The 22,478-nt window shown below is 43.9% G+C and overlaps 1 protein-coding gene across 1 annotated transcript; it reads right to left on the bottom strand.

Moving 5' to 3' along the window:
• Nucleotides 1-1,733: 1,733 nt before the first annotated feature.
• On the bottom strand, nucleotides 1,734-22,246 carry BFSP1 (beaded filament structural protein 1). The gene is made up of 8 exons (XM_074817256.1): nucleotides 21,876-22,246; nucleotides 14,916-14,976; nucleotides 10,772-10,867; nucleotides 9,831-9,923; nucleotides 8,417-8,524; nucleotides 6,496-6,716; nucleotides 5,014-5,099; nucleotides 1,734-3,103 (listed from the first exon to the last, which is right to left on the bottom strand). The coding sequence occupies exons 1-8, from the start codon at nucleotides 22,244-22,246 to the stop codon at nucleotides 2,157-2,159; spliced, it is 1,983 nt and encodes a 660-aa protein (XP_074673357.1). The 3' UTR covers nucleotides 1,734-2,156.
• Between the last annotated feature and the right edge of the window lie 232 nt (nucleotides 22,247-22,478).

Below are 22,478 nucleotides of genomic sequence, written 5' to 3' on the forward strand. Positions count from 1 at the left end.
TGACTTTTTCAGTAATATGTGGCCGCCAAACCCACTTTAGGAGCGACTTTTATACTGCACAGCTGCTGAATAAGGTTTATGAGCATCAGAAAACCATTTCTATGTCAGCAGCTGAGAGTGGTGACACCACAGCACAAAATAGATGAAGGTGGTGGGGGATAGTCACCCATTAGACACCTAACCCAGGCTCTCCTGAAGTGGTGCCTCCTTGCTGTTGAGTATGGCCTTTTGTAGTCTGAACGTTAAGTTCCCTCTATTGCAGTGAAATCAGATGGTTGGGGGGGGGGGGGGGGCGGTGTCTGTCTAGGTAATGCCAGACGCAGGTCTGTCTAGGTACTGCCTGAATCTGTTTACAACCTGTTTTGTGATAGAATTATTAAACAGCCTTCCTATTGCTGCAGTTGTGGGTTTTTTTTTTTTTTTTTTTTCCGCCTTGCAGTAGGTCAAAACCTGCTTTCACCAGCAGTTAAGCTGAGCAGTTTCTCCCAGCTCACCAGAGTGCAGCGTCCATATGCATTGATAAATTCCTTCTCTGTGGTTATTTACACTGTTAATAAATTAAACTGAAAAGTAGCACACACCCCAATAAGTCATCTCTGGCATAAACTCACAGAAGTACTTCAATAAAACAGGGTCAACAAAAAATCCAGAATAAAAATGTGACTATGTGGGTCACCTGTCCTTGTTTCAAAGAAGAAGGTGCCACTTTACCAGCCATAATAGTCACAGTAGATTAGAAGCTACGCCTGCATTGGCATTCACTAATGAAAAGAAAAACAACACATCAAATCAAAGGAAAGTCTGGGGTGATGTGAGAAGGTAGTCCTGAAGCTCAGGCTCATCAGCTCAAACGGTGTTGAGCCCCTTTCTTGGCAGCTGATGGCAGTAATCAGCCAGAAGGAAAAGGCATAACAATGCCAAAAGCTGAAACAAAAACTTTGAGAACTGGGCTGGGATGGGAGAAGGAACGTGTAGCACTTAACCATGTAAAGCATTTCAGTATGTACCTCCCTTTAGTGGGATTATTCGTATGCCTGAAGTTAAACTGAGGCCTAAATGATGCATCAGCATTTTAGATAGTACTTGGTATTTGCACATACACAGGTGAAGGATTTATTATTCTTTTCCTTTTTTTTTTCCTGAGTTGAAGGTTTCTGGAAACTGCAAGAGGCTTTGCTTTTTGTTTCCCCAGGCACAGGGACATGGGAAGGCACCAGTTGTTCCAGCAACTTTGAGGAGCTCCATGGGACTACAGGTGACTGGGCTGTGACAGGATCCCATGGCAGTATTAAACTCTGTGAAACACTACAGTCCGAGGAAATACTTAACAAGAAAATACCGAAACACAATCTTTTGAGTTGGCTGCGGTCTGCTCAAAAGCTTGTTGGCATTCATAAATACCTTAGTTGTGTTGCTGAAGGACAAATAATGCCTTTAGTATCTTTATAAGGGTTATCCCCCACTTTGGTGGAATTCCAAATTTAATTCTGAGAAGATATGCAGTAAGAGCTTATTTCCAATACAGAGAGTTTGTCTTTAGATCCAAAAAAAAAAAAAAGGTCTGCCAAGCTCACCCCTATTTAAAGACTGTAAATGAGAGAGATCTGGAATAGGTTATTTAACAGGTATCCAGCCCTTCCCCTGGAAAAACTCCTGCACACCCAGTCAGTTGACGTTTACTAGCATGGACCATCAGTCAACAGTAAAGGCAACAAAAACCCACAGTGGGTATCTTCTGTAGAAGGCAAAACTTTTATTAAATTAACCAGATTTCACAAATTAACATTTGCAGCTGTCTGAGAGATAAGGAATCATACGGCCGCTATAGGAGCAGTACAGGAATACACAAATTTGTCCCAGATACTGTGGAAAGCCAGGCAGCTCTGTAATAATAGTTACTTTCAACTTGTCCTAATCATGAAAATCAGTTGCATAGGATGTGCCTATTATTTGTTGCCCTGGAGTGCTCTAAAGGTCATTGCACCAAAAAGGTGAACCTACATCAGACAGAACTGCCATCAAGGTATCAATCTGTTCCATACCAAACAGCAAAAATCTCACTACTGTATCATTCGGTCAGGAAAAAAAACAGTCATTTAATAACTATGCCAGACAGGTTGACTATCAAGGGGGGGTGGGGGGTGGGTGTGTGTCATTTAAGAGCCTTTGTCACCTGGTTTCTTCTTGCTTGTTTTCTCTATCATCGTCTCCACAATCATTGCTGTTTCTTCGTACGTCTGAATTCTGTCGTCTGAAAACTTCTCGATGGACTCTACCACCTCCACCTTCTCGTAGCTCATGGAGCCAGGCAAGCCCGCTTCCCTGAACAAAAGGCCCTGCTTATCTTCGCGCTCATACTCTGTCTCTCGGATGACTCCTGGTTCGGTTGGGGTTATCAGACCAGGGGAAGGAACTGTCTCAGGCTCAGAGATGTCTGGATACTTTGTGATTTGCTCGATTTTTCCTCTTGCTTTTTTGCCCCATTCAAGCACGACTTCTTTCTCTTCCTCTTTCTGTTTATCTAGGAGTTCAAACCCTTCCCTCCTTTCACAGATAGCCCCTTTCTCTTTTTCTGGTGGTTCAGCAGGTTCTGGCAGCTCCGGTATGGGCTCCACTTCACCACCGTTCATCACCTTCCCGTTGCTGTTAGAAACTGTGATCCCTCCTGCAGGTGGGATGGAGGGAGCCAAGAGGCAAGGTTCTTTATAGCCTTCCTCTCCTGTTACCAGCACATAACGCCCTTTGGGAGCAGCCTCAGGTTTAGGCTCTGGTTTCTTGTGGACTCTTATTTTCTCCCTCACAATGTTACACAATTTATCGAAGGCTTTACTTATCTGAGCTCCATCAGGTACGTCCTCTGGGCCCGTTTCTTTTTCATCAAGTTCTAACCCTTCCTGCCCAGGTTCACGTGTGACTGAGCCTTCACGCCTAAACTCCATCTGATCTTGGTCAAAACCTTCCAGAGTTCTTTCGTACGTTCTTTCAGGTGAGAGACCATCAGTTATGTCTTTAGATATCAGCTCCTTTTTCCTGGCAATTTTCTTTGTCAGAGCTTTTTGTCTGGGCTTTACACTGGCAATGTCTTGCATGGCCTGGGTGATATCTAGGGAAAAATCAAAACAAAGCAAACAACAAACAGTGCTGAACACAGTCGCTGCAAATGCCAGAGCTGCCTCTCACCCTCACTGCTGCAGGTGGAGAGTTGAATGCAGCAGCAAATGTGGGCACAGCTTCTGTCAGCATGGGCCCCCTCAGCCAAGTAGTCATTTTGCATCTGAGTTCACCACTGTGATACGCAGTGTGAGGACAGGACAACTGTGCGTGTAGGAGAGGCAGCTGCACAAAACGTTCACCTATCAGTACTGCATAAATGCTCAGCAGGAGTGTTCAGCACCCACTGCTGCAGTCAGGCTCAGCACCTTTCTCCCCGTCATCATGGCAGGGTTTGGCTCTCTTAACTAGACAAGAAACCTCATCTCCCAAGGCAGAAACTGAAGCCAGGTGTCCAAAGTTAGAGGCACAGCCTGACAGCAGGATTAGTGGAAATAGCTTGTCTGGCTTTTACAACTCCTGCTAGGGTTTAGGGAGGGAAAAAAAGAGCCCCAAAACTTTCCTGCTGAATGCAGGGTTGCTGGGTGGCCTGACAGGAAAGGTGAGTGTCATCACCAGCTCTTCCAGTGTGCCTGAAGATGGGCTCACCCGGGGGACGCCTCGCCTTTGTGTCCCAGCGGGGCTAACAGTGAGCCAGGCATCTCCCTGCATGGCAATCTGGGGTACGGGCAGGTGCAGGGAGGTGCATCACGGGGGAGCAGCGAGCGGCTGGCAGGCACAGAGCTAAGCAGCCCCTCAGCCGGTGGCGCGGCGCTGAGGAGCAACATTTTGGCATCACTCAAACACTGACGTTGAGGTCTAGGCCCGCGCAAAGGGAACCGCTGCCCACAGGCTGGGTTTCTGATCTCCTGGGCACTCAGTAGCCACAAACCCCATGACAGCTCAGCAGCAGCAGCAGGAGCGCAGTCAGGCTACTGATTTCCGTGGCATGAACAGCTAGAGCAAAGGAGGCAAAGGTTGGTACTGGGAATGACGGGAACACAGGGACAGACAGATATTAATATGCTTTCCCCAAGACAGCTGTTTTGTCCCATGACACAGGTACAGTAATGCACATGAAATGCCTTGCTCGCCTTGCAGGTAGGGAGCAGAGGTGTTAGCTAGAGACAGGCCGAATCCTCAGCGAGTATAAAACAATGCTTTGCAGGACAGTAGTTATTTACAGCTGCTGAGCATTTGGCCTCAGGCATTATGGACCCATTTAATCTAAAACTGCTACGGTTCACAGAGCAGTTAGAAAAATTACAGCTGCAGGCAAAAAAAAAAAACCCTCATTTGACGGTTCATCTCCATTCTCGTGGCAGTTTGTTGTTAGTAAAACCCCAGTGAGCCTTGGATTTAAGCTACTGTAACTCATCCCATATGTTAGTACCTACAGCACCTTTCTATAAACCAGCACCCCTCTTTGATAAGAGCAGCCTCGCTAGTTTAATCCTGGCCATTTCCAGGTTTACAAGCATCCTAATTCTAACAAGCAATCATACAGAGGAAATCAGGCCATGGAACGTAAACAGGCCCAAAAAAACATCCTCTGCCTGCCTGCAGCACTCAACATGCCCTGATGCTCTTTGCACGTGACTAAAGTGTGGACCAACGACTCACAACAAGTCAGCACAAAACCCCAGCTCTTGCCATAGTTTCAGGTGCCTTTTGACTTTGCTCTATTGATTGACCTGAGTAGTAAATTGCAGAAATTAGCAAAGAAACTCTTTTGCTTGTGGTTTTGGCCTTTGACAGCTTGTCCCAAAGCCTGCTAAGGTAAGCTGAAATCACTGTATTTACTTAGCAAGCCTGGAGTCAGGCTGTCACGGCTGGTGTTGATATGGAAGACAAATGGATAAACAGCTTAAAATACAATGATGCTGCTCTTGACAGACACAAGAAGGCACGTCACAGGTTTACCTCTTCCCCTCGAAGCTTGAGGCTGGGCAGGTCTATAGATCTGCGTGAAGAGTGTGACTGGTGTTCCTGCTATAGCAGAGTTTAACCTGTTGGAGAAGACACACATCGGTCAGATCCCTCACCCTCATTTTCATCAAGAGCAAGTGAAATTGTGCAGAATGAAGCATGGTGGTTAAAGAAATATATTTCTCTGTGGTGAAGAGTCAAAGAGAATGATGGAAGCCTGCTTCTTGTCTGGGGAAAATCAACACAGCCACAGCACCTTCACAGGAGTTAGGCTGGTTTCCACCAGCAGGAGAACTGGGATGCTTCATTAGGTAAAGTACACTAGTAATTAAAACCCATAGCAACAGGTTTGTAATTTAGCACAGCACTTTGAAAGGAAGATTTTGGATGGGCAAACAGGTTAATCCTCACCTACCAGAAGTCAGCAAGAAGTATACATGCTGGCTGGTAAAATATGAAATTTGGTAGCCATTATAAAGTTACCAGCATATGTCTGACTTCAGAAGGGCAAGAAGAGAACTGAACAGTCTTCCTTGGAAAATATTTGAGGAGTCAGTGGTATTAAGGGTTAAAAATTAAAACTGAGAGGCTGGCCTATATACAAACCAGTTACTATATCTGTGGCCTTTCCAGTCTGTTCTGCCAGAATTTGAGAGAATATTTTGGCCTGCAGGGAGGATATACATGCTGTGTAGATACGCAAGAGGTCACATTATGATTTTTGGCACTGAGAGTTACCCTGATCAGATACTACTAACCAGAACACAGTGTTCAAATGAGAGGCTGAATACTGATGAAATACCTGTTCCCCACATGTGAGATTTACTAATAGTGAGTATCCTTCTCCCGCATCTTCTGCACAACCCAGAGCAGCGGTTTGGGTGCTCAGGGCTCTGACCCTGCTGCATCTGCCTGTGCAGGCAGCACCACGCTGCTGTGAAAGCCCTGCTCCTTTTCTCATGTGAGGCTGATGGTTGACATTAGAGGGAGCCAGCGCTCCTCTGTAAGTTTAAAGCACAACCCAAATCCCTGCAAATTTCTTATATTCTACCCATTTTTTCCCCCTTGCCTGAAGAATGAGTTTGCTGTGAAGAGTGCTTTGCTTTACAGGACATTTGCCCTGTCTGAGCCCTGCGAGACCAACCTGCCTGTAACGCCCCAGGAAGCTTCACTAACACCTGGGCAGCGGAGAGGGCATTGAAATTGCTTCTGTGTGCTCCTGACCTCTGTGCACTGACACCAGAATAGTATATGGAAAGGAGACTCTATGGAAAGGAGAAGCTCAAAATGACTCTGACCCTTTCCTTGGCAGAGACTTGACTAGATTTTGCATCTATTTAGAGGCCTCTCTCTGGATATCTACCAGTGAAAGGTGTGAAACGGCCATAGCTTTGAGTGGATCAAATGCCTTTAAAAATACATCTTTTCAAAGGGCATCACTGGCCCCTTTGGGACAATCCAGAAATCCAGGCTTACCGGCTGTCCTCGTTCTCGATGATACGTTTGTACCGTTCCAGCTCGTTCTCCAGAGACTGCTGGTAGATCACCAGTTGACGGCAGTCGGTCGTGTACTTCTCTAAGGTCCTCTCAGCCTCCTCTATCCCCTTCCTAAGGTTTTCAATCTGCTCATTGTAAAGCTGAATTTCATCGTCGTAACTCTCCTGGGTGTTTTTAATTGCTTGCTCCAGCATGGTTGTCTGGTAAACAAAATTGGTGGGTGAAAGAAGCAGCTCTGAAGCATTCAGCATCCCCATATTTCAAGGCTAATTAAAGGCAAGACATGTTTTAGTACAATGTGTGAGGCTGCACTGTTGAAACGCAGCAGCAGTTTCACTGTATTTGTTTATTCAAAACCAATAACTCCCCCCCTCCCCGACCCCTTATTTATCCCAAGGCTTCTGTTCCACAGTAAGCATGACAGGACCATCATGAGCCAGGGGAACAGCTGTGTGATGGCTCCTTCTCCATGCACACATGGATGGCCTTGGCAGAGCAAGCAGTGTCTTACGAGGAGAGCAAAAGTGCTTAATTGGGAAGATGTGCCCAGGCAAAACCTATTCTTCCTTCTCTGTGGTCCACAGACCAAGCACTGAAGGTTAAGGAAGGGTCTTTTTTTTTTTTTTTTTTTAAAACAAAAAGCTTTCTTTTTGAATTCACTTCCTTGGCTTTTTCACTTTAGCAATAAAAATAACTGCTGTGCAGTAAGGCTCGTCATCAACCAGGAGGTGGCGGTAAGTGCCTTGCAAAAACAAGGGGCAGCCGTTGCAGGTGGGATATTTGAAGGTGTAATTCTGCTCTCACTTTCTTCGGGTATTTTCAGCTATTTATTGTAGTTTCTTTATCACTTTTTTTTTTTTAATCCCTTTTCAAACAGCTTTTAAAGAGATGAACTCACAAAAAGCTAATGGGGCAATAGCTGACTAATGGATTCTTTAATAATTGATTTATTTCTATATGTTACAGGCAAGATTTTCAAAAACCTTTTAAGAGCCTAAATTTAGGAGCTGAGTCCCTTGCATTAGATTGGTTATATTGCAGTGTACGAGTGGACCAGCAGGTTCCACAGACCCCTTTAGTGTTTAGTGCTCACGAGGTGGGGTCGATAACCTCTTGGCAAACACCATTATCAGGTCCAGAAACAGGAAAGCAAAGGAGCTCAAGGACACAAGATCCAGCCTTCACTGTCACAAGCAACTATGTCACTGACCTCCACTCATAAAGTTAATTCACTCTTTTAATCGCAAGGCATGAGAATGAATGAATTAATAAACTCTTTCTAAATGGGACATGAAGATTTGATTCTGAAAGCAGCAGGATTAATTCCCCAAAGAGTGCCTCTCTCTGTCTGCCAGCAGAAGGCTGATTTGCTCCCCTTTTTTCAACATTGATTCATTATCTCACTTATCATTATATTGATTCTTGTCCTTTCCAGCGCGCATGTGTCCTTTCTACTAGAGCATCAGACATGAGAAAGAGACCAAGGAAAAGACCTGGGGGTAGCACTGTCCCTAAGTGCCCTGGTGAAAGAAATTAATGCTCAGGAAGTTAAGAGCTGCTGCTGTAGCTATCCAGAGGAGTCCAGAATCCCACCAAAAAGTGTTTTATGCCCATATATCACCCTCCTCACCCTGGATGGAAAACTCAAGGCACGGAGGAAACTGTATTTGGGGGGCATAAGGTGGTCATTCTCCACCCTATCCACTAAGAAACCTTCAGCTGCGTGGAGGTAGACCTGCCCTTGACAATTATCCAGGTCTGGTTTCTATTCACTGCAGCCTTTAGCTGCTTCTCCATCTCCTGCTGCCCTCACCCCTGCACTGCACTCTAGCTTGGTGACCTTAAAAAGAGCAGAGTTCATAAGCATCACGGTTGTGTTTATGGCTAGTGGTGGCAGTACCTCTGTCTGCAGTTTGTATTTCTGTGCCTGGAGCTGGCAGAGGATGCTCTTGTATTCCTCCAGCTGGCTCTGCAGAACAGGGATCCTCCTCTCCGCTATCAGTTTTTCCTGGTTGGAAGAAAACAATGTGTGTACAGGAAAGTACATTTCACTCTTTTAAAAAAGAGCCAAAAGAAATTCCGCTACTGGAAATAAACTGTAAAGACAAACAGAAAATGACGGAAGAAATAAAAAGATGGGTATTGAACCTCAAGTAAACCTCTGTGGCATGGCTTTAAGAATAAAAGCTGTCAGACGGCAGGACTGTGGAAGTACAGCTTATGCTGAAATCAGACCCTGTAGATACAGCTGTTCATATCTTCTTCCAACAAATAAACGTTCTTGGCATAACCACTCTTACTGGTGGGAATCACCAAGTTTTCATCTAGTCTGGAGCAATTTATTTGATTTGAAAATTTTCACCATATCTCACCCCTTCAGGACAAGATTTACATTCTCTGTACATACTCATATATGCTGCCAGCTCCTCCTCAGATAGAAAGCACAACTACTTCAACTATGTCCTGGTTTCGGCTGGGAGAGAGCTAAATTATTTTTTTTTCCTTCTTAGTAGCTAGAGTAGTGCGGTTTGGATTCAATACAGGATTTGATGAGAAAAATGTTGATCATGCACAGATGTTTTTATTTATTGCTAAGAAATCAAGGACTTTTCAACTTCCCACATTCTGCTAGTGCGCAGGTACACAAGAAGCTGAGAGGGAGCACAGCCAGAGCGACAGACCCAAACTGGCCAATGGAATATTCCATATCACACAACGTCATGCTCGGACAAGGGCTGATCGGGAAGCTCACTCTGGCTTCTGGGATTGTGGTTTCATGATTCTCTCTTCTCTGGGATCACTAGCTGGGAATGGGCTGGGCATCGGTCAGCGGGTGGCGAGCAATCACATTGTGCATTACTCATTTGTATTTTCTATTATTACTATTATTGTTATCATTATTATTTTAATTTCATTTTATTTCAATTATTAAATTGTTTTCATCTCAACCTACAAGTCTCCCTACCCCTCCAATCCTTTCTCTTCCATTCCACGGGGGTGGGGGAGAGTGAGTGAGTGGCTGTGTGGTGTTTGGCTGCCAGCCGGGTTTAAACCATGACAAACTACCTTGGAACTGGCCATTTTGGGGGGTAATACATAAGCTGGAGTGTGCTGACTAACACAATCTTGTTCTGATCAATTCAGTTTTCCAAAGCTATAGTTAGTTTTTTCTCCCATATTGAGTATTCAATTCATAGCTGTTGCGATTTTCATCTAACCTTGGAGTGGGAGTCAGAGGATCTGGGATACTTTAGGAAGAAACACAGTCTCTTTCTTACTTAGAGCAGCATCTATTTACCAACAGCAATACTTACCTCACATATGCCAGTGGTTATAGGGGACACACGAGGGGTTGTCTGGATGATCTGTTGCAAAACATTGACATAGGTCTGGATTTCCATAAGGTTCTGTGGTGAAGTAAAAAATATTTTCATCAGAAAATGACGTAGCAAGGTGCTCCTTTCAATGTGCTCCACTTTTGGGGCTTATTCCCAGATATTTACTTCTTTTATTTACTTACTTCAGCACATAAAAGTTCAGTTTATGTTTGGTCTTGGAATGTGGTTTTAGACCTGCATGTGTGCTAACAGTTTCATCATGCTGAGGGTACATTACAGGCATTTGGCTGAGCGACAATATAGCTCGTACTCTTAATTGAAAATTCTGTGATTTCTGATTTACAAGAGATTTTCAAAATGAGAACCACAAATACCTTTGCATGTGGTCCAAGAAAGTGAGCCTCTTCTTTCAAAAGCAGTAAAGATGGGACAATGGCGTGATCCCAAGCCTCACAGCTCTCCCAGGAAGGAGAAGGGGGCTGTATGTGTTAAAGTCAGCTGCAGCCTATTCATATGGCCACAGGCTTATGTCTGATGATTAACTGTAGTGCTCTGGCCCAGAAAACTGGGTATCACCCTCTCATGAAATAGCTTCTCAGCATGAAATACAAGATAGCTTGACAAGCACGTTGGGTTGAAGCATGATAACAGGTCAACAAATTCAAGACATTGCCACAGCTGTAGGCATTGGACCCTGAGGGAGTCAATTTGGATGCTTGCAGCCATCCAGTTGTTGGGCTTGACCTCCACACCACAGCTGTTGCACCCTCTGAAAATATATAGTTCTATATTTACCCACCAAAACACAAACGGAATTTCCTTTAATTTGCCACTAGAACAGATCATGGAGAAGGGCAAGGCTTCACACATGTCTCTAGGAGGGAAAGCTAAAGAAGATGGCAAATTCAGCCAGTTACCTTCTTGTATCTGTCCTTTGTGGCATTAATGTCATCCTGCAGGAACTGGGACTCGATCTGCAGCTCCAAGTTGCACAGCAGTGCTTCATCAGCTTCCTGCAATGCAGAGACACATGGCACGGTCAGTACATACGGCTGGAGTACCAAAACCACAGCAGCCACTTAGCCGTAACGTGAGTTGCTGGACATGTGTAACAGCCTGCGTGGAGAATTAAAGCCTATTGGGAGAAAAAAAAAAAGTATTATGAAACCAACAAACAACAGGCACCTTATTCATCATGTTCTCCCATTGTACGTGCTGCTTTTCTGCACAAATATAATTTATGATATGGTTTGCCACTGGCACTGTCAAAATATGTTTACCGTATGCTTTATGAATGCTGGGAGCCAAGTAATAGATGCAATGAAATACCAGTCTTTGACGCTAAAAGCTTGCAGTGGTGCATGAATCTTAAACAGATGACATCAACAGACCAAGGCATTGATTTCTCTAGTGTTTATGACAGGACTTGAGGTATCCTGATGCCTTTTAATATCCCCAGTAAAGAAGCTCTTATAAAAAAAACCCAGGATGGTCCAAAGTATTTTCACTCCTTTTGGTATGTTCTCAAATATCACAAATGTTTGTCAATTTGCAGCCATTTCTGGAAATAAAAATGACAGATGAGCAAGTCCAGAAAAGGCCACCTTGCTGCAGAAGTTTCTAATACATTGGGATTTGTGAGGATGAAAGTTCATAATGTCCAATTAATTCAGAGGACAAGGTGTATGACTAGCAATCATGATTTCAAAGTACATAGATATGAGTGCCACTAGTATTTAAATCCAGTGAAATCTTCATTTCTGTAAAAAAGGTCTAATTTAGATTTTTCCTGTGTTATGTTATTTAACACAAATCCTTGACTATAGAATAATTTCCATATAACTTGGCAATATATTTTACAAATATGTAAGTGTGAAGGGAACTGCTTTATTTTTCTACTTAACGCATGCCTTCTTGGTTAGGTTTATCACTAATACTGTAAAATATCTCTTTTGAGAAAGTATCTTGGAAGTTGTCAACTGAATCTTCCTTGCAGGTCTACAAAACTTGCCAGTTCTTCCACCAGTTTGCAGTTTGCCTCCAGAAAATCTTGATTTCTGCATTTAACTCAAAGTGTAAGAAGAAAAAAAGATTTAAAGATGTCCCTTTAAAATTACCTACGTGCCATTACCAGCTGCAAAAATGTCTCAGTCAGTGGATCACAGCTTGCAAATAAACCACTGAAATCTATGGGTGCAGCATATGACTGGTAGAAGGGGATTTTGATTTTTGCACGTGCACAGCATGCGCTATTCCAAAAATGTGTAGATGTTAGCTGTCTCATTATGCAGCTGAGCCTCCCGGCCAGAGACCTCTCCAGCGGTCTCTCTGCTTTGTGAGACAGCGGCTGATTCAGACACATCCAGACCAGCACATTCAGAGCTGGTCATCAGGAATGCCCGCTGCTTTTCTGCACTCCTCTGCCTTCCCATTGAGAGGAAGATCAGCAGGACAATGGCCACGTTGGGAGGTTTGAGGGGGAGCCAAAAAAGCCCCCAGGCTCCTAGATAATACCGATAAGCAAATATTTCTGCATGTAATAGGCAAAAGCAGCGTTCGGCTTTCCAAATGTTCCTTCAAAGGGGAAAAATACTTTTGCTTTTATTCCCTGCTTTCAGATAGACCAGCTTCACTGATGATGCTGTACATCAGAGCAGTGCAGTGCCTACACGTTTTCTTCTGAACTTTGCAGTATTTGCTCTTCACTCAACTTCTGAAAAACCATTCTGCTTTAGGTGCTGATTCCAGTACGTTGATCCATGTGCTGAGACAGCATTTTCATTTACCATGGAAGAGAAATCCTTCAGACCTCTCCAGAACCAGTGTTTGCTGATTTTCCAAACTGATTCTCTATCTGTCAGGCATGAGTTTACATCTGCACATGCAAGTTCCAGACTACATCTTGGACACTGCACAGAAAATCAGCTGTGTTCTCTCCAGCATTTGGTGCCCCAATAAAAACACTTGCTACAACAGGGGCATCCAGGGGCAGCCCAGACACAGCCTGGAATAAAAACACCCCCTGTGGCTCAAGATCTTGTCAGATGTGCCTGGGGTTGTTGAATCTATTCACTTTTCTTTAGCCACAGATTGGCTGAGAGGAACCCTGAAGACGGACCCACCAGTTCCAGCTACACCTTACAAAATATTGGCCTCCACAAATATTTTTTAAGGGCTTGTAGGGTGTCCAAGAGCCCTGCTAGCATACTGGAAAATAGCACTGATGCAGGATATCTGCAGCTCATTGAAGATAGAAATGCTAAAACTCACTTTTTTTTTTTTTTTAAATATAAAGCATATCATTGATATGACAGTGCTCAAGCAGAACGGCTCCTGTCATTTGTAGTGGGGAAATTAAAACTTCTCAATTTAATCCACCCGTAATTGATTCCCAATATAGATGAAGGATAAGCTGTGAAAAATACAACTGAAGAAAGATATAATAAACTTTCTTCACTCAGGTGAAAGCTAGTAGCAAGAGAGGATGAATCAGGCTTTCTCAGTTTCACAGACCTGGTTTGGAAACTTCTTAAATATGTCAGTAAATTTCTATCTCTTCTCTGAGCCTTATTAGTATCATTATCAGTAGTAGTATTAGTATTACTATTTCCATTTCTCTTCCCATGGTATTAGTTCTGGAAAGTGCAGCTAGATATAAACATCCCTCTTGTTTCACTGGGAAGGAAACAAATCAGGGGGGTTTGTGGCTTCTCTCTTATTTGGAAACCTAATGGGAAGCTGGGGGTCCTGGGTAGGGTCGACCATATTCTGCAAGGGACTGAGGAGCTTTGAGACACACCAGACTTCAAGACTTGGACACAATCAGCATTTGCTCGTGCCATGATGTCAGTACTAAATAGACCTTAATACAGTAGCTGTTTTTAAAAAAAGGGAGGGAAGAAGGTTCAGCTCTGGGGCCCCCAGCGTAAGAAAGACATGGACCTGCTCAACTGGGTCTGGAGGAGGCCACAAAGATGATCGGGGAGCTGGAGCACCTCCCCTGTGAGGATGGGCTGAGAGAGTTTGGGGTGTCCAGCCTGGAGAAGAGAAGGCTCTGGGGAGACCTCACAGGGAGGGACTCTTTATCAGGGAGTGTAGGGATAGGACTAGGGGTCATGGCTTTAAACTGAAAGAGGGTAGGTTTAGATTAGATCTTGGGAATAAATTCTTCCCTGTGAGGGTGGTGAGGCACTGGAACAGGTTGCCCAGAGAAGCTGTGGCTGCCCCCTCCCTGGCAGGGTTCAAGGCCAGGTTGGACGGGGCTTTGGACAACCTGGGCTAGTGGAAGGTGTCCCTGCCCATGGCAGGGGGTTGGACTAGATGATCTTTAAGGTCCCTTCCAACCCAAACCATTCTGTAATTCTATGATTCTATAAGGTATTTAGCAACAAACACACTTTCTCCAGTCATATTTCGGACTCTCAGATTTGTGTATTGGCTGCACTGTATGACTAATAAATGGGCTTTTCCTACCTCTGTGTGTAGACTCTAATTTTCTCAGAGAGAAATTGTCTTCCAAATTAAAAAAAAAAAAAAAAAGAGTGTTAAAAGAGTTAAAAAGAGTTATTAAATACACCTAAACATGTGTCAGGTCTTCAGAAAGGGTGAATTTGCAACGTTCACACTGGACGTGGAAGAAGCACCATGTATGTCAACTCCACATCCCAAAATGAACACAGGAGCCATTTGCTGATGCTCTAAAAGGACTGTTACGCAGTAGGTCCTCCTAGTCCTTGGTCTTACTGAAGAAAATAATGAAGTCCCGAGCACAGCTGAGGCTGTGGGGTGCAGATGGCATGTGCTACATGACCAAAATCAGCAGGACTGTAAAGAGCAGGGTGCTACACAGCACACAGGCACATGCTGCAGCTCAGCCATTTGCACAAGGCTTAGGGAGGGGGATGGAGGGGAAGGAGAACTTTTCATCAGTGTGTAATGACAAGAAATGTCTTGCTCTGACATTTTATCTTCCCACTGCTTCTTCAAAGCAGCTTGATGTAGTAAATGAAACCAAAGGAAAAAAATTATAAAGACCTTTCCTTTTCCATTTTCCAGGCTTACCTTATTAAGGCGTTCAAGGGTTTCTTTTAGTCTCTGCTGATATTCACGCTCATTTCTATACCTGTAAATAGAACAAAGGAGATGGAGTTCAATGGTTCATCCTTCTGCAAACTGCATTTTCATCTGCACTATCATGCACAATATATGCTTCACACTAAAGCAGAATACTAATCTTGAAAAGCCCCCAAAGATTTATTTATGCATTAGTATTAATTTTTTTTTAGTCCCAGATGCTGAGAGTAATTCTAGAATTGACTAACTTCTTGTCCTCAACTTATGTAGCAGAAGACAATGGAATGGCACACTTTTGCTATCATTTTTTCACAGAAAGCCCAAGAATAGATAATTTACAATAAAAGTATATTCGATTGGCACTACAGTGATAGTCATTCATCAGTTGTTACTATGTGAGCATTTGCTACATTGGCACATTAGCATTTAATTACATTGTACTTGGTTTTCTGTTCTACCTGATGTTGTTCAGTAAGCATTTTCATGACAGATGCATTAAATACAAAGGTTGCAATTTCACATATTGACTGTGTATGAATAATGTTGTATTAGGATGCTTCGATGGATCAAGCTTTGTGTCCTCTTTAATAGCAATTCATATATCATGGTCAGAATCACATGTGAGTCTTAGTAAGGACTACATTTAGCCAACTATTCTTAGGCATTTATAAAATGTCCACAAGTGTGTAATGTGCATGTTCCTGTACTGAGTGAATAATATATATATAGTGTTTATCTTTGATTTGAGGAAGTGGCACATATTCTTTAAGAATTAGGGCTCTGTATTTGTATGTCAGATAGAATTACCTTCTAGAAAACCCTTTTATCTGCAGAGTACAAAACTTCCTAATTGTTGATTATTGTTGCTTATTCCTTTCCCTAGATGAACTACATATAAAATGTTTAATAGGAGATATGCTTTATCTCCTTTAAAAAAAACCCCAAACCAAACAGCCAGAAAGACCTTATAGTACAAGGCAATAAGACTTTGCCATCAGTACTGAACAAGCAGCTCATCAAACTCCATCTGCTGCCAGTGCCAAAGTACATAAATACAGTCTATTCCTGTTTATCACTTTGCTTTCCCTAAAATAATAGTGATACAGAGATATAAAAATATCTCTTTCTTACTTGCTACGAGAAATCCTCATGGTGAGTGACAAGTCAACTCTGATGGTGAATGTCCTTCATTTGCAGTACAAGCAATGGACGTCAAAACAAGCATGAACCCTGGCTAAAATTCAGAACTGAACATAAGCCCTTGTCTGTCTTCTGAAATCATTGATTCAGCCCAGATATGCTGGTAGCATCTAAGGGACTTGCTTCAGTCAACAGGGAACTTGTCAGTTCCTAGACTTGATCAGGGATCAAGTATAATGGTCGTGTCAACCTTGCTTCTTTCTTTTTATCTCCTGAAGGATGAACAGCCAATGTTATTCTTATTTCTTTCAACATGTCTTGGAAAGCTGAAGGGATGGGGTAACTCGTGAACTGACCAGGCAGCTACAAATAAAGGCTGGATTTACACTCCTAGTAATATACAACCATCCAATAGAGTCAGGGTCTAAACCTCAGCCCTAAGGTCATTCCACCTGCTCAAACCTGTCTAGTTACTAGGTCCTCACTCAAAAATTCTTTCAATGACTATAGTATTCAGCTACATTTTCCTGCACTCTCAAATAACCCAGATACCTGCTGTGTCACACAGCCATAAATCCACCTGGCAGCCTTGAGAGAGATAGTATTGTGTGATTATCCTTTGAAGGAGGATTGCTTTTAAGTGATGTTCAATCTCCTCCAGAAGCTCAGTGCAAAAGGGCTAAAGATCTCTTAAAATGCTTCAGAGATCTCATGGTGCCTCTGTGCCTGCTGGAATGTATCTATGTAAGTGCAGTGGCTGACAAATTGCAGCCCTGTTTTGCTTCAAACCTGATTTCATTGTTCAAGTAATTAGCTGGACCTGTTGAAAAGAGGTCAAGCTTTTCTTAGGTGGATGCTGGTCAGCTTTTTCTGGACCTTAAGAGCCATGAGGTTCATTTGCTTTATTTTTTTTAAAAAAACACTTCATATCTACTCAAGTAGCTTTAGGGGTGCAAACAAACTTTTTTGGAGTATTTAGAAGAAAAGGAATATTAATTGGTTTTTGCACAGGGGAAAAGAAATGGAGTGGAGGGTCCTGGCAGGTTCAAACAAAGGCAGATAAGAGCTTTAAAGGTTCCCATCACTCACCTCTGTTAGGTTAGCAATTCTCTGTTGGGGCACTAGCAGATTTACAGGTATTTGTTAAGGCTCTTGAGCCCCCCTACAGCTCGGGGCACTGGTCTGGTGAGAGCACTGGGCGTGCAGGAGGGAAACCCAGTGCTGGGCTCATTTCTCCTCCTGGGCAGCATGGCTCCAGCAGCACTGTAAATCTCTTTTCCCATCCCCAGCTGACAGACAGGCTGTGCTTCCTCTTAAAAGATGAGGCCAAGGCAAGGCCCTTTTTTTTTTCAGACCCTGCCTCTGCTGCAGTACAAGGGCTGGCTGTCCTCCAGAGAGAAAACAGTCACAATACATCCTCATGATGCTCAATGGCCAGATACTCAATTTGGTGTCAAGCGTGCGCCTTTAATAGAAAGAGAAATGCTGCCTCTCTGTTGAACCCAGCTGAACTCTTCCAGCAATATATGAAGCCTCCTGGCTTGCTGCAAGATGAGGTTAAACTTTTCTACTACTTTTCTCCTTTTCACTTTCCCTGAGGCACTTTACTAGACTCTTCTCAGTAGAGACAGCAGTAATGTGGGTGCCAAAGAGAGGACAAACTGCAAAATGCTGGTCCTACAAGGATGATGGACAGGCCAATAATGCTTGTGTTTTATACCCTGAAAGCTAGGATGAACCCCGTGAGGGCTGCACTCTGCTGATTTATGAACAGATTCCTACCTGTGTTATCAAGAAGCTCCTATCGAGCAGCTGACAGCTACGGGGCAAGATTTTGGCAGTCTGAGGAGGGGTTGGAAAGCAGGCAGGACCTCCTCACCAGCAGCTGCAGCACGACAAAGCTCTCCCTACCACCAGAGAAGCAGCAGCAGCAGCGCAGAGACAACAACCCCTGCAAACAGGGCTTGAAGATGGCTTTGCCGCTCAAGTCCCTACTGCTCCCCACACCCCAGCTATCGTGTTTTCCTACTTGTTTTTTGTTTTCTCTCACAGGTGCTGGGTCTCCAGTGGCCCCAAAGGGTGTTAGCTCATCAGAGCAGCACCACACAGCACAGCTTGGAGAACGCAGTGCCAATTCCCATGTCTAGTGACGTCCGGGGAATCATACTGCATGCAAAACCCACAAGCTTAGCAGTGAATGAATTTTAAATGAAACAATCGATTAGCAAGACTTTTAATTTCTGAAGTTAATTAATCCTGTTCAGTCAAGGGCACTAAAATCTGGGTTTCAGCATCTTTCCTAATATCATGGAGAGAGAAATACAGTCCTTTCCCGCAGCCAGATGCAACACTGTTAAAATAATGATGCTCAATAAAATTAGCATAATTAGTATTTTTATGAGATGTATCCAAACAATTCCTTGCAATGTCTTTTTTTGCAACTTCAAGAGAAAGAATTCTCCACTGGTACAGAGTCTGAATTATTCATGTTAATGTGAAAAGCAATGAATGTGACTACAGAGGATTTAAAATAAATTTTAATGTAAGATCTACTTTTCAATAGTTCGCGCACATTTAATTGTACAGACGCAGTAGACCCAGGCTCTACTGTGTTTAAATATAGCTTTAAAAGGTCTATTTATATAAATGTAGCTTTAAAAGGTTTACTTATAGATATAAATCTATTTCTCAAATTGTGAATGTGAGTAAAAGAATGGATTGTAAGAGCTAAAATTCTTTGCATTAGTGAAGGACATAGACATTTGTCAATTAATTGGTACACAATGCTCCACTCTAAGAGATTTTATTAATCCTAGTGTGCCAAAACTAGATGGTTTATGTTTCAAAATGAAGCCAGAAACCCGCACTGCCAGCTGCTGGCTGAGCACAGACCCAGGTAGGAGAGCAGGTCTTCAGCACAGGAATGCTTCTGGTTTCAGTAGCATGGCAAGAGGCCTAACACGGCACAGAAGATTATTCCTCCCACATGTTGTTCAAAGACCTTTTCGTATAAGTTTAAGTAGCTGAAATCATAGCCAGCAGGATGACTTTGAGCTAGAAACAGGGTGAGAAGGCAGTGTACACGGTGTCAGAGCACTGGCCTTGTTTTAACGCCTGCAACTCCAAACCCAACCAATGTCTTTCTGACTCTGAAGAAACTTTTGTGTCTGTCTTCAGGTCAAATTCAGCAGCTCCCAAGAGAAAAAAAATAAACCCAAAATTCACTTCTTGATGTAAACTGGAGGGAATTTGGTTAAAAAGCAGCCACTGCCCTTCCATTGTAATGGCCCTGTGTATCTTTAATTTTTAAATTACAACATTGTTGGCTTGGATATAGTCAAAGTTTCCTTTTTACTTTTGTTTACAGCTGCTGAGTGAACATCCCAGGACTGTATGACAAGGCACCATCCATGTTTTCTAAGTCGTCTCTAACTACCCCTGCAACAGGTCCTAAATCTCACTTTCAAAAAGCACAGCCCCCTTCTCTAGGTGATTCTCCCCCAGGATTTTCAATGTCCTGCATTCCTCCCCACCTATTTACAGCCTGCATAAAGCAACTGTAATAAAAAGGAAATTATCTTTGTGTCAGATCACTAATCCTGCTGCTGGGGAACTAACATTTAATCCACAAACTGCTCAGGTGGATGCAGGAATCCATTAAAAGGTAGCCAGGACAAACTGATTTTTTCTGTTGTTTTTTCTATTCTTTCTCTGGCCAGTTTTTCTTGCAAGCTGTTGAAATCAGAGAGGGAGTTGTGTGTTTCAATCCACTGACTCTTTGTTTGTCTGAAATACTCCAGACAGAGATAACACATTTTTGCCCAGCTATATCATAGCACTGCATGTTTCTATACAGTTTGCACATATTTTTAACTAATATGCAGCTAGACATTTAAGTACCAAGTTTAGTCAAAATCTCATAGACAACCTGTAATAAAAATGTATGAACAAGTATCAGAGCCAACAGATAAATTATAGCTTTGGCTCATAGCTGAATTTCCTGCTCATAAATATTGGAATACAAAACTGCGTAATCGGGTGCTTATTACTCACTGGCACTGAGTCAGGGCACCATGGACATCTGACCATTTCCAGCATTAAGGCTCAGTGCACCTGGATGGGCTATTCTCTGCTGTCAGATGAGAAAGGGAGATCAGGGCTTGGCATTTCTACAGCTGTGCTGTAGCTCACAGCCTCTGTGGGCTGTTTGCCAGGTGGTCCGCTGAACTGAGTTGAAGACGTTATTTTTTTATTTTTTTATTTTTTTTTTTAGCTGGTTCATTTTCTTGATTCAAATCTCAGGGTGGCCCCAGGAATAGCTGCGGCAGCACAGCAGATCAGGCAGTGTGCGCCAAGCAGCGTGCAGGGCTGGGGAGGACAGGATGAGAGTGCAATTAGGACTGTACCACTGCTGATGGCAATACATCATCAGACCATGGCCTAAAGACACAGATGGCCTTAACGTCAATTATTGTGCATCTGTTTTCTGGCTCTTTCCAGTTGAAAAATGATTGGAGACAGAAAAGGAAAACATTAGCGGTCTTACAGTTACTAGTCCAGAGGAGGGGAAAATCAGTAGAGGATCAGCCGGAAAAATCATGTCATTTGGGCAAGGGCAGACAAAAAGTCTGTGACGGAGACAAGGGATGAAGTCTTGAGGGACTCATATTTTTGCAACAGCAAGACAGTGCTCCAGATGATTCACCTTCTGCCTTATTAAAAATGTTTCTGGTGAGTGTGGTGAGCATTGCCCGGGAGTGGCTGCACTTCTACCAAGACTGCATTGGTTGAAAACATTTCACTTTTCTCCTTCCCTTAGCTGTCAGTGAGAAATGTTTCTGAGCTAAAGCATGTTATATGGAGTTCACCCCTCACCCTCTGGGGGGTAAGGGGATGAAAAGCTCCTCTTCAGCCTCCAGCTGCCAAATTTTCTTGGGTGAACTAGCCAAGTAGTTGTTTAGGAGGAGAGAAACATGACCCATAAGTAACAGGAAGCCAAGTCCCTTCTCTCTTGTGAGCAGTCCTTTTGTGAGCAACACTCACCAAGTCTCATTGTGTAATTAATTAAGCAACATGGCCAACACTGCCTGTTGCTGAAGGGAAGGGACCACACGTGTCTGGAGGCAGTTGTATGCCTCAGCCCCCAAGGCTCTTGTTCTTTGATTTATGGTGTCACTGAGGTTAAAGAGAGGTGAAGTTAGGGGAATCCTATTCTTACAGCTATTGCTTTAGTAGCACGAGATGGAAATAGAGGGATGAAAGGACGATGAGGGGGGTAATTAGGCAAATTTCACATAACAAGAAAAAATTCTTTTCATCTCACATCTGTAGTGGCTGGCACAGGCTGGCCCAGGTGCCTCACAATGCCTGTAAATAAGAGTTTCTCAGAGATGTCCCATGATTTCACGGGATGTTTGGGGTTGTGTAACTTTGTGCTGCCCAGACACAAGACTTTCTTCAAGCTGTTTGCTTTTTAACGGGGTTATTCCCTCTTTGCAGCTCAGAGCATAATCCTCCTAAAGCTAACGAGCAACAGCAAGTGATGTGTGCCATGACGAGGACCTACTGCCATGGAAGGCAGAGGACAACTTCCCGTCTAGTAGCAGTGAGACAATGAAATGTAGAGCTGGAGGTCCCCAAGTCCTGGCACCTTGCTTTTCGCTGTGGGCCATCCTTGGCTACAATCTGATAACAGATGGAGGGTATCACCTGTGCACGAGAAGCAGCCGGTGACACCAAACCCATCCTTACTACAAAGATTAACTATGGAAACAATACCACCTATCTTCCTCCGTTCGCAAGCCTTACTTGTTGCGGTACTCATCGAGTGTGCGCTGGCAGTCCTTCTCCTCCCGTTCCAGCTTGGCTCGGTCGGACGCCAGCTCCCGCATTCGCTGGCGGTTGAACTCAATCTGCCCAGCAAAGGCTTCGTCCAAGCCCACCAGCTCATCCATGCGCTGGAAGGTCTCTAACTGCTTGCGCAGGATGGCATTGCGCTGCTCCAGCACACGCGCCCGGTTGATGTAGCTGGTGAAGCGCTCATTGAGCTCCTGCAGGTTCTCCAGGCCCCGGGCTTGGGCCAAACTGTCGAATTCAGGGGATCCTCGCAGCTCATCGTAGGCGTCTGACCGCTCGTACTTCTCCTTGCGTACCTCGCGGAGGAAGCTGCTCCTGTACATGGCTGCGGGTGGGCTGTGCGGTGCCGGGGTCCCCTCTTGCGTGCCTGCCTGTCTCTCCAGTTTGGATCTGAATTATTTCTGGGGGGTTTGGGGAGGAAGAATTGAACATAATCACCCCCCCAGATGATTAGGACTTGTCTCCAGGGTGGTTTGTGGCACTAAAGGCATCATCTGCAGCAGAGAACTAAATAAATCCCAATGGCCCCGCCTTGGGGCTGCCCGTCCAGGCGTC

This window comes from Strix aluco, chromosome 3, assembly GCF_031877795.1.
Source record: "Strix aluco isolate bStrAlu1 chromosome 3, bStrAlu1.hap1, whole genome shotgun sequence".
Lineage (NCBI taxonomy): Eukaryota > Metazoa > Chordata > Aves > Strigiformes > Strigidae > Strix > Strix aluco.